This window comes from Catharus ustulatus, unplaced genomic scaffold (assembly GCF_009819885.2).
Source record: "Catharus ustulatus isolate bCatUst1 unplaced genomic scaffold, bCatUst1.pri.v2 scaffold_138_arrow_ctg1, whole genome shotgun sequence".
Lineage (NCBI taxonomy): Eukaryota > Metazoa > Chordata > Aves > Passeriformes > Turdidae > Catharus > Catharus ustulatus.
Window position 1 is genome coordinate 22575 of NW_024879484.1, and position 12091 is coordinate 34665.

Here is a 12091-nt window from a genome sequence, read left to right on the forward strand (position 1 = left end):
TGGGACAGAGCGGCCTCAGGTGCGGGCAGTGACCGTGTGGAGCGGCCGGGCACTGCTGGGGGCTGGTTCCGGGGAGGGGTTCGCTGCTCTCTCTTCGGTTTGCAGCTGCTGGAGGAGAGGAATTTACGGCGGGCTCCGGGGGTACCTCGTGGAACGGCGGTGAGAGCACTCACGGACCCGGGGGAGCGCTGGGACGTGGAGCATTGCTCGGGAGGGGCGGAGGGGAAAAACATTCGTGAGAGGGGGCAGCTGCAGTGCACGTGAGCCAGCGGGACTTTCTAGCGGGGATTTGAGTCCTTTCCCTTTCCAATTTTATCCTGCCGATCCCTCGCTGGTGCCTGGAGGAAAAAAATGGGGGCTAGGGGCGCCCCGGAGCAGCTCATATGAAAGCGATGTTACTGAATTTGTCCAGAAGTTCTGATTAATGTTATTACTCATTTTCTGACGGAAAACATCCTCATTTTGCCTTCCCCACGTTGTTTTCTGGTGCTGGGGGGTTGGGGGGCTTTGTCCCGCTACACTGTTTCTCGCTGTGGAATTTCTTCCCATTATCATGCTAAGCTCGCTCCTTGGGCTGCGCCCAGCTCCTAATGTCATGACAAAAGGATTGCCCAGGGTGCGGCTCGCTGTGTCTCTGCCTGTCGGCTCTGTCGCTGCTCGGTGTCTCCTTGGTCGGGGGGGGTCGGAGCTGCTCTCGTTCATCTCGAACCAGCCCAACTCCAGGAGAGTCCGGGCTGAGCTGAGATGGGCTGGGATGGGCAATCCAGGGATTCCAGGGAGCTCGGAATCGCAGCTGCTGCCGGAACCGCGGCCTTAGGTCCGCTCCTTCTGCGTCTGTGCCCAGTGGGATTTGTGCTGGAGAGAGAGGTGCTGTCGGGAACAAAAGGTGGAGTAAATCCTCTCTGGGGATGTGCAGCAAAGGACTGAATGGCATGGAAGGGGAGAATTTATCAACTCTGTCACTGCTTCTCCCAAAATTGGGGTGGAGCGGTGATGGGGGTGGTTGGGTTTGGTCTGTGCCTGTTATTCTTTGTGCAATTTTAAATGTACTGTCCAGTATCTTTGTAACAAAAGCTGACAGAAATTCAGGTTAAGCATTAGAACTTGGCTCCATTCACTGCAAGAACTTGCCTAGGCTGCAGGACTGGGGTGATGATAATTATTAATGATACTTATTAATACAGAGTCAGATTTCCCTCAGTGACTGTCAGGCCTGAATGGCTGAGAGCTGTGAGTTTGTGCTCTTGTCACTGGAGAATTGGAAATAATTTCAGTAAAATCAGAAATTTCAGAAAACTCCAGCTAAAAATGTCACCTGTGCCCTCCCTAAGTTCTCCCAGTTTTTCCCAGCTAGGATCTGCACAGAAGTGAGGCAGGGAAATGACAGGAGGGACCTGCTGTAAATTCAAAGGCAGAAAGGGAAGATGTACCAGCACAGGGCAGCAAAGGGGAGAGGTTTCAGAAAGCATTTCTGTGGTCTAATTGATAATAATTTCTGATTGCCCAGGGAGAAGAACACCAACTCAGAGCCACTCAGGCCTGGCAGTCCCTGCAGCGAGAGCTCAGCACTCATCCACAGAGGCAAGTCCAGCATCTGAAAGAAGAAAAATAAACAGAAGAAAAAGGTAAATTCTTTTACTTCAAAGTTGTTTCAAGTTCTTAAAGCCCAAGCAACATTTGTTCTGGATTTTGTGTGGGTGAATCACGAGCGCTGGGCAAGGGTCATGCCGTTCATTTAGCTGTCACAATCTGGGGTTCTGCCTGCTAAAATTCAGAATGCATCAGGATATCTCCCAGATCCAAGCTGCCACCATTTACAACCCTGGCTGTCTTTGGAGTGACAAATGCCTCCTCCAAATTTCTATGTATATACTGGGGGAGTTGAGTTTTGTTTCACAATGAAATAGGTCACACTCTGTGTCCTAGGAGCGGGCTTCGGCTCGCTAAAATTCCAAACGGATTAGGATTTCTTCCACACCCACGCTGCCACCACTAAGAACTATGACTACCTTTGGAATGACAGACCATTAGGTCTGCTGTTAGGAAACTGGAAAGTCAAGGTTTTTTTCTAAGGGAAAAAAGGGCCAATGTTCTCGCCCACGACCCCGTGCCTAGGACCGAGCTTCTGCCCGCCGGAGTTCTGAACGGATCAGGATTTCTCCCAGATGCAAGCTGCCACCACTTAGAACCCTGACTGCCTTTGGAGTGCAAAATGCCTCATTTAAACTACTGTCAGGAAACTGGGCTGGTGACTTTTCTTTTAGAGTAAATTTGGCTACCTTTTGTATCCAGCATCCCGGGCCTTAGACCGGGCTTCCGCCTGCTACAAGTCCAAACGGATCGGGATTTCTCCCAGACCCAACCTGCCAGCACTTAGAATTCTGACTGCCTTTGGAGTGCCAAATACCTCATTCAAAATGATATCAGGACACCGGAAGGGTGAATTTTCATTCACAGGGAAAGAGGCCACCTTTTGCGTCTAGGGCCCCGTCACGGCGACTGTGCTCTACCCGCTGTAATTTCAAACGGATCGGGATTTATCGCGGCTTAAAGCAGGCTCCATATAAAGTCCTGACTGCCTTTGCAGTGCAAAATGCCTCTTCTAAACTGCGATTATGCTTCTGGGAGGGGGAGTTTTGGTTTAGAGGGCAAAGCGCCAATGTTCTCGTCCGGGGCCCTGTTCCTGCGACCCGGCTTCCATCTGCTACAACGCCAGACAGATCAGGATTTCTCCCAGACACAAGCTGCTAGCACTTAGAACCCCGGCTGCCTTGGCAGTGCAAAACAGCTCCTCCCTACTGATGTCACAGAACTGGGTGGGTGAGAATTACTTCACAGAGAATTTACTCTTTTTCTTGTTTTTTTAAAACATAGGTAGCCCTGAATAGAGGTCTCTGTGACACTTACACCGTTGTTCTCGTTCCTGTTCTCGTCCATCCTAGTTAGTTACACGCATAGTAAGTTTTTGCATTCACTAAAGACTAATTAGATCACCTAATAAATTCTCTCTGTTATCTAGCTATGCTGCTGAAACACAAAGTTTTATTTCTGATGCAATTTTTGCCCCTTTTTCTGAACGCACTCGTTGTAAAAAGGAAAGTATTTGCATTTCCTATAAAATTTTTTGTATTGAAAAATTACTGACCTTTCTCTTGCAGAATTTCCTCATCTCAAATTCAAGTCTGAGGAGCCAAACAGCCACCATTATTCTGAAGCCTTTTATACCTTGTGGGATTTGCTCCTCCTTTTCCTGCAAACCAGGGGTGGTCCCAATCAGGGGTATATTAACCTCAGCCTTTGCCAGGGGCCTTCATTCCTTCTCTGGGAATCAGCTGGGATCAGGGTTCTCCTCTCATTTCAATACAGAGGATGTTTCATCTTGTCTCAGGTCTATTTTGTGATGATGGCATCAGACTGAGTGCAGCTGAAGTGAGTGAGGTGAGCCCCTGGGCATTCCTGGGAGATGGTGAGTAGTGAAATCATCAGGTTTTGGCCTGTTTGCTGCTCAGTGCATGCAGTGATGTTTGGTTTTCTTTATTGTAGGTGACTAAGGGACAACAGCCCAGCGATGGCAGGAATTTCCCAGATGGTGAAGCTTTTTACTGCACACCTGACATGGATTCTCATACCTGGATCTCTGACAGATAAGTGCTGGGCTCCAACCCACAGAGGGGATGGGAGCGGGATGCTGGGTCAGGAATTGTCAGGAGGGATTTTTTGAGGCAGCTTTGGAGCTGGGGATGTCCAAGAAGCAGCCCCTCAGGCCCCATAAGGGGAAGAGTCTCAATTTGATCTCAATGCTGAGTTGCACAGGGCAGAGCAGTTCCTCTGGGTGTCATGTCACTTGTCTATTGTGCAGTCTGTGTCTTCTGTCTGTGTTGCATTGCCTGTCTCTTGCCTTAGCCCTTTATGGGGCCTGTCAGAAACCCTGAGGTCATCCATAGCATCTTGTGATCTCTGCATTCATCAGCCTGGCTGTGGTGCCATCGAACCTTGGTCTCAGGAGCTTGGACAGGCATCTGAATCTCTTCTCTTTTGGAAAGCATCCAGTCTGATCTCTTTTAAGGTCTTCTTCTGAGCTGTGCACACGAAGGATCCCTTATCTCAGATTGGAGCTTGGAAGAATGGAAGATAAGAAGAGGATTCTCAGGCATCCATCTCTGCAGTTCTTGAAGCAAATCATTCTGCTAGCATCTTTTCCCACCTTGTCAGCTTGCTGTCAGTCTTCCCTCAGTCATCTCATTTTGCATTCCCTCAGTCCTTGTGGTCCTTCCTCTTGCTGAGATATTTTTTTCCCTCTCTTGTCCTCCCCTCGTTTGTCACGTCTTGTGTCACGGGTGCCTGCATGCATTTGGGTCGGAGCTGCTCTGCCCTGCTGTGTAGTCTGGGTATAGGTGTGCTAGGACCGGTCCTAGGGACTTGCTTTTAGTGATGTGGGGTGGGGTTGGACTCTAGTTGAGATCTGCAGATTGATCCCAGATGTTTGGAGGTGTTAAGCTGTCCTGCAGCACTTTGACTTTTGTCCTGCCTTTCTTTCAGATGCAGATGGATCCAAGTTGAGGACAAGGGCCCCCCCGGGTAAGGGATTCATCCCAACAGGTCAGTCACGGTTTGCCTTTATAGGGAAAGTGCTAATGGTGACTGTGTTACAGCATTTGTCTCTGTCTTTGTTTTTAGGAAATGAAGCAGGATATCCACTGTTAAGGGGAAGCAGGCCAGGTGAGCAGTTTCTGATGGTCTGAATCAGTTGGTTTTGCTCAGGTCTCAGTCTCTGGTGCAACTCCCAGCATTCATTGTTCTTTGTGGTTTTTAGGCAGTGCCCTTGAACTACCCTGAGATGGCTCTGCCCGGCTGGCCCAGAGACCCAGTTCACTGCTCCTGTGAGCCCTCCAGCAGTATTCCAGGACTCTGATGAAGCCTTCACCTTCTCCTATTTGAACATGCCAGCCAGGTAGGCTTTGGCAAGAGCCAAGCAGTTGAGGTGAGTCTGGGAGTTTGGGAGAAGGTGTGTGGGTAAAGTCAAGGTTCAGCCATGCCACATCGTCTTGTCTCTTCTTAAACCAGGCCTACCCTGCTAGGACAGGCTCAGCTTTTGAGTGTGGCCGAAGCCTGACCTGATCCCCTGGGCATTCCTGGGAGATGGTGAGTAGTGAAATTATCAGGGTGTGCCCTGTATCCTACTGAGAGCATGCACTGATGTCTGGTTTTCTTTATTGTAGGTGACTAAGGGACAACAGCTCACTGATGGCAGGAATTTCCCAGATGGTGAAGCTTTTTTTACTCCACACCTGGCCTGGATTCTCATACCTGGATCTCTGACAGATAAGTGCTGGGCTCCAACCCACAGAGGGGATGGGAGTGGATGCTGTGTCTGGAATTGTCAGGAGGGATTTTTGAGGCAGCTTTGGAGCTGGGGATGGCCAAGAAGCAGTCCCTCAGGCCCCATAAGGGGAAGAGTCTCAATTTGATCTCAATGCTGATTTGCACAGGGCAGAGCAGTTCCTCTGGGTGTCATGTCACTTGTCTCTTGTGCTGTGTGTGTCTTCTGTGTGTGTTGTATGTCTCTTACCTTTAGCCCTTTGAGGGGCCTATCAGAAACCCTGAGGTCATCCATAGCATCTTGTGATCTCTGCATTCCTCAGCCTGGCTCTGGTGCCATCAAACCTTGGTCTCAGGAGCTTGGACAGGCATCTGACTCTCTTCTCTTTTGGAAAGCATCCAGTCTGATGTCTTCTTCTGAGCTGTGCACCTGAAGGATTCATTTTGTCATATTGGGACTTGGAAGAATGGAAGATAAGAAGAGGATTCTCAGGCATCCATCTCTGCAGTTCTTGAAGCAAATCATTCTGCTAGCATCTTTTCCAGCCTTGTCAGCTTGCTCTCAGTCTTCCCTCAGTCATCTCATTTTGCATTCCCTCAGTCCTTGTGGTCCTTCCTCTTGCTGAGATATTTTTTTCCCTCTCTTGTCATCCCCTTATTTGTCACATCTTGTGTCACGGGTGCCTGCATGCATTTGGGTCGGAGCTGCTCTGCCCTGCTGTGTAGTCTGGGCATAGGTGTGCTAGGACCAGTCCTGGGGACTTGCTTTTTGTAATGTGGGGTGGTGTTGGACCCTAGATGAAATCTGGACGTATAAAGTTATCCTGCAGCACATTTGACTTCTGTCCTATCTTCCTTTCAGATGCAGATGGATCAAATCTGAGGCTGTGGGCCCATCCTAGGTAAGGGTTTTGCTCTGAGCATGTCAGTCACAGTTTGCCTTTGCAGGGGAAGTGTTAATGGTGACTGTGTTACAACACTTTTCTTTGCCTTTTATTTTTAGGAAATGAAGCAGGATATCCACTGTCAAGGGGAAGCAGGCCAGGTGAGCAGTTTCTGATGGTCTGAATCAGTTGTTTTTGCTCAGGTCTCAATCTCTGGTGCAGCTCTCAGCATTCATTGTTCTTTGTGTTTTTTAGGCAGTGTCCTTGAACTACCCTGAGATGGCTCTGCCCAGCTGGCCCAGAGACCCAGTTCACTGCTCCTGTGAGCCCTCCAGGAGTATTCCAGGAGTCTGATGAAGCCTTCACCTTCTGCAATTTGAAGATGCCAGCTGGGTGGTCTTTGGCAAGAGCTGAGCAGTTGAGGTGAGTCTGGGTTTTGGGAGATGGAGTGTGGGTGCAGTCAAATCTCAGCTATGCCACATCACCTTGTCTCTTCTTAAGCCAGGCCTACCCTGCCAGGACAGTCTCAGCCTCTGAGTGCAGCTGAAGTGAGTGAGTGAGCCCCTGGGCATGCTTGGGAGATGGTGAGTAGTGAAATTATCAGGTTTTGGCCTGTGTGCTGCTCAGTGCATGCACTGATGTCTGGTTTTCTTTATTGTAGGTGACTAAGGGACAACAGCCCAGTGATGGCAGGAATTCCCAGATGGTGAAGCTTTTTTACTGCACACCTCGCATGGATTCTCATACCTGGATCTCTGACAGATAAGTGCTGGGCTCCAACCCACAGAGGGGATGGGAGTGGGATGCTGGGTCTGGAATTGTCAGGAGGGATTTTTGAGGCAGCTTTGGAGCTGGGGATGTCCAAGAAGCAGCCCCTCAGGCCGCATAAGGGGAAGAGTCTCAATTTGATCTTAATGCTGATTTGCACAGGGCAGAGCAGTTCCTCTGGGTGTCATGTCACTTGTCTCTTGTGCTGTGTGTGTCTTCTGTGTGTGTTGTATGTCTCTTTATCCCTTTGAGGGGCCTGTCAGAAACCCTGGGCTCATCCATAGCATCTTGTGATCTCTGCGTTCCTCAGCCTGGCTCTGGTGCCATCAAACCTTGGTCTCAGGAGCTTGGACAGGCATCTGAATCTCTTTTCTTTTGGAAAGCATCCAGTCTGATCTCTTAAGGTCTTACTCTGACCTGTATTGCCAGCTGTGCACCTGAAGGATCCATTACAAGAGATGAGGAATTAGAGGAATGGGAAGATAAGAAGAGGATTCTCAGGCATCCATCTCTGCAATTCTTGAAGCAAATCATTCTGCTGGCATCTTTTTCCAGCCTTGTCAGCTTGCTGTCAGTCTTCCCTCAGTGATCTCATTTTGCATTCTCTCAGTCCTCGTGGTTCTTCTTGCTGAGTTTTTTTCGTCCCCCTGTCCTCCCCTCGTTTGTCATGTCCTGTGTCACGGGTGCCTGCACGCATTTGGTCTGGAGCTGCTCTGCCCTGATGCATAGTCAAGATAGGACAAGGTGCAGGGACTTGCGTTTTGTACTGTGGGATGGTGTTGGACTCTAGATCAGATCTGCAGATTCACTCAAGATGTCTGGGGCTGCCCAGCTGTTATGCTGGGCTTTAAATTTTGTTCTAAGTTCTTTTTACCTGCAGTTTACCTGGGGTTTTGGGTAGAAAATGTGTGGGGATGTCTCTTAGCTCTCAGGTAACCACTCACTGACCTCCCGCTTCTGTCTCGCAGGTCCCCGAGGCAGATTTCCAGTTCTCAGCCGCCACCTTTCATGGAACCTGTCCCTCGATGTTGAGGACCAGCAGCCAGAGGATGCGGTCAAGCATCCTGTTCACCGTACCGTTTCAGGTAAGGGTTGCAGTCAGCTTACCAGCTGAAGATTATGTGACAGTCTGTGTGTGAGAGTTTGTGTCCGTCTGCCACCGCTAGCGTATGCCTGTGCGAGTGTGCGTGGTGACCGGCTGTAATTTTGTGCGTAGGAGTTTGGCCTTCCAGGCTTTTCAACCAATTTTAAATTTAGAATAAAAATTCCCCAGCCAGGGTTTTTTTTTTTAAAATTTCCTCCCTGGCTGGAGTTTTTTTTCCCAGGTCCCGGCCGGTCTGCGCGGTGAAGTTCATCACCCAAGTTTGGGCGCAGAACGGCCAGGGACCGGGGTTTTCGTCAGGCAGGGCGATATTTGAGGTTCCAGGGGAGCACAGAGAGCCGTGGTGTAATTGGGCGCTCGAGACAAGAGCGGTGGCAGGTGAGCCGAAAGTTGTGTGCAGTGGATAAGGGTTATGTTTTATGGGTTCTGATTTTCTTCTCATTTTATTTATGCAGGAAGTCGAACTGTCATCAACTGTTGTGGTCCAGAAGGACGATTATGTTCTGTTACTATGTGTGAGGTTTTATTTTGTTTTAGCAAGAGGCAGAAACCCCCCAGTGATGCTGCAGCCGTCCCAGCCTTTAAATACTTTGGGGATGTGCTTGCCAGCATTCCCGAAAGAGCACTGGGAAAGCACCAGGAAATCACAGAACCGTTTAGGCTGGAAAAGAGCTCTGACATCACCGAATCCAAGCTGTGCCCTTCCCCACCTTGTCCCCAGCCCAGAGCCCTGAGTCCAGGACAGCTCCAGGGACCCCAAACCTCCCCGGGCAGCCCCTTCCAGTGCCCGGCCTCCCTTTTCATGTGGGAATTCCTCCCGAACTCCCCTGGTCCAGCTCCCATCCCATTGCTGGATCAGAGCCTGCCCCAATGAATTTTGGGGTTGTCACCACATCCTCCATCCCGCTTTTCAGGGCAGTGACAGCGAGTACGAGGTGGACCCGGGGCACCAGAAGGGCATCTCCCGGGCACAGGCTTACAGCTACACCGAGAGCGATTCGGGCGAGCCCGAGCACACCCCGCTCTCCCACAGCACCTCCACGCAGCAGGGCAGCCTGTTCCGCCCCAAAGCCAGCAGGACTCCCACCCCCCAGACCCCCGGCAACGCCCCAGCAGCTAGCCGGGACCCTGTACTGCCCTCCCAGCAGCCTGGCCCCCGGCTCCAGAGCTCCCATCGCTGGGTTTTCCTCTTTCGTTTGATATTTAAACAGAAGGGAAAAAAAAAAACCAACAGGAGAGGGGGGAAAAATTAGGGAAAAAAAAGAAAAGAAAAGCCCCAAGACAGTAAGAGAAAAGAAAAAAGCAGCAAGGAGGAGGAAGGGGGAGCAGCCCCAGGGGTTTTCTGCTTTCTGGGCAGCACCGGAGCTGGATGCCAAGGTCAGGTCCCCTCCTTGGCCAAAGTGTCACAGACTCCTCGGGCGGGGCTCGGGCTGTGCTGACTTCACCCTTGGCACCCATGGGGGCCACCCCGGACCTGCTACTGGACTCCAGTGGGTGCTGGGGGCTGGGTGAGGGGCTCCTGCCGTGCCAAGCCCCGGCCCCTCCACTCGTGGCTCCCCCAGGACATGGGGACAAGCGGTGACACAGAGACCCCAAACTAAAGAGGGTGAGAGGAGCTCTGCTGATCTCAAACCTCTGGACTTGAACCCTGCACTTGGCACCCCCACAGCCTTTGGGGGAAGGATCCCAGGGCACAATTCATTCCCCCCCCTCCTTGGTGCCTGGCCCAGCACAGCCCCCCGAGGAGAACCCAGGACTGAAACCCCCGGAGAGCCCCAGTGGGTGCACGTGGTGCTCATCCCCTCTGACTTTGCACCTCGGGGGCTCTGGGGAGGACTGGGATGAAGCAATTGGAGCCTCCCCTTGGCGTTTCTGGGGGTTTGGGGGTTTTCAGTGGGGTTTTGTGCAGAGGCCTGAGGGCATTCGGGGGTGTGGAGGCCCGGGGGGGGTCCATGGCCATTTTGGGGTTTCTGCACAGCACAGCCCCCACAGTGCCTATGGGTGAGCCAGCACCAGCCTGGCAGGGCCGTGGCACCCGGCCTGAGCCGAGGGAGATGCCGATAACCATCCTGAGGACAAGAGTGTCCCCTCTCTGTCACCTTGCTCTGCCCCAGAAAGGGCCAGTGCCCCGTGTCCGTGTGTCCTGCTGCCCCACTGGGCTCGTGGCAGCCCTGTGGCACCAGGGAAGGACCTGGGGTGCCAGAGGTGCTGGGTGGAGCCCAGAAGGGTGCAGGGAGCTGTGCTGGCCGTGTCCTGCATGTCCCCGTCGCAGAGGGGGCTGGAGCTGCTGGGAAATGGGGGGTGGGACAGGACACCCCTGCCAGCAGCAGCCCTGGCACTGGGGATTCTCCTGGGCTGGGTCACAGGCTCCCTCTCCTGCTCTGCCCTTCAGGCCTGGCAGGAAAATCCAGGTGAGGCGTTCAGGTTTCATCAGCTGTCACCAGCTGGGGCTGGGGAGGGCTCAGCACAACACCGGGTCAGTGCCAGGGGCTGCACAGTCCCTGTCACAGCACCTGGGAGCCACATCCCAGGCCAGGGGCTGCCAGGGGAGCGTTGTGCAGGTTTTGGGGTCCCTGCTGCTCCCCCTTGCACTGGGAGGGTCGGACTGCACTGGTGGCCTTGCTGCTGAGCCACAGTCACTCTCTGTCCCCTCACAGTGTCCCCAGAGCAGCTGGCACTGCAGGTGGGTGACTCCTCTGACCCACCTGAGCAGCACAGCACCCAGGGCTGCCGTTCCCTCCTGGGGAGCCCCCAGACCCCACTCACGGGCACAGAGGGGATTCTGTGCCTGGCTGGACAAACCCTGCTCCTCGTGTGCAGCTCAACTCCAGCCCCAGCCATCCCTGCTTGTGCAAGAGGGACCTTCCTCCCACGGGGCTGGGACACGGGGCGGCCGGAGACACGGGGCAGAGCAGCTCTGGGGAGTTGAGCAGCACGGGGGAGTTCCCAGAGCAAGGAATGCTCCTTGTGCAAGGGCTGGCACCCGTGCAAGGGACATTCCGTGTGCGAGGCAGGCTCCTGGTGTCGGGGCTGATCCCTGGCTGAGGGCTGTGAGCTCAGACACGTCCCTCATCCTGGGAATGGGGGGATGCAGCCCTGGATCCCATCCGTGAGGGATCTGTGTGCGCTTTGGGACAGCCCAGGCGCTGCTCACCTGCCCTGACCCAGCTCATCCCTGGCTGCCAGGAGGAGCCCGAGGCTGCAGCCACACCCGAGGCAGGTTTGGGGCTGTGCTGTGCTGGGAGGTGACACTGCCGGTGCGGTGAGGAAGCTGCAGGGAGATGCTGCTCACGGCACCCAGCGTGTCCCGGTGCCCACCTGGCCAAGGCGGGGCGGGCAGAGCATCCAGCCGGGATCCTCTGGGCAATGCTCCGCCCTGGGTGTGAACTTCGGGGAAGGGGCTGAACCCCTCGGCTGCGCCTGGGGGTCTCTGGGGTTACTGGGGAGGTTTCTGGCAGCAGCCAGCGCTGGGGATGGGGGATTTTGGGGGTGTGCTTTGTTCTGGCACCCTGGGGTGCCCGGACAGCGATCCCCAGCGTTCAGGGAGAGCTCCCCGCTGGCTCGGCAGCGTCGGCAAGACAAAGCTGGCAGGCGCTGGCAGCAGGAGGAGGGGATGGGGCTGCCGGGAACTCGGGCGCTTTTCCAGCAATGCCCCGACCACACGTGAACCACCCACGGGTGAGCCACCCACGGGTGAGCTGCCCACAGGTGAACCACCCACGTGTGAGCCGCCCACAGGTGAGCCACCCACAGGTGAGCTGCCCACGGGTGAGCTGCCCACAGGTGAGCCGCCCACAGGTGAGCTGCCCGCGGGTGAGCCACCCACGGGTGAGCCACCCACAGGTGAGCTGCCCACAGGTGAGCTGCCCACACGTGAGCCACCCACAGGTGAGCTGCCCACGGGTGAGCTGCCCACGGGTGAGCTGCCCACGGGTGAACCACCCCACAGGTGAAGCACCGCCAGGTGACTGCCCACTGTGAACCGCCCAAGGTGAGCTGCCCACAGGTGAGCCACCCA

General features: G+C 53.8%; 1 protein-coding gene and 1 long non-coding RNA gene across 3 annotated transcripts; both read left to right on the forward strand.

Moving 5' to 3' along the window:
- Positions 1-706: 706 nt before the first annotated feature.
- Positions 707-6804, forward strand: LOC117011412. 2 transcript variants are annotated; one of them, XR_004420945.2, is made up of 8 exons: positions 707-886; positions 1508-2816; positions 3159-3279; positions 3389-3466; positions 5220-6221; positions 6323-6364; positions 6459-6626; positions 6705-6773. It is a non-coding gene; the product is annotated as an uncharacterized LOC117011412 (long non-coding RNA). The 2 variants fall into 2 exon arrangements; XR_004420944.2 differs by having other exon boundaries at positions 708-886; positions 6709-6804.
- Positions 6805-7196: 392 nt separating this feature from the next.
- Positions 7197-12079, forward strand: LOC117011411 (protein sidekick-2-like; the record flags this gene model as incomplete). The annotated part of the gene is made up of 3 exons (XM_033086773.2): positions 7197-8056; positions 8988-9203; positions 12023-12079. Coding segments are annotated over exons 1-3 (333 nt in total), but the record flags the coding sequence as incomplete, so codon positions are not given.
- Positions 12080-12091: the final 12 nt, after the last annotated feature.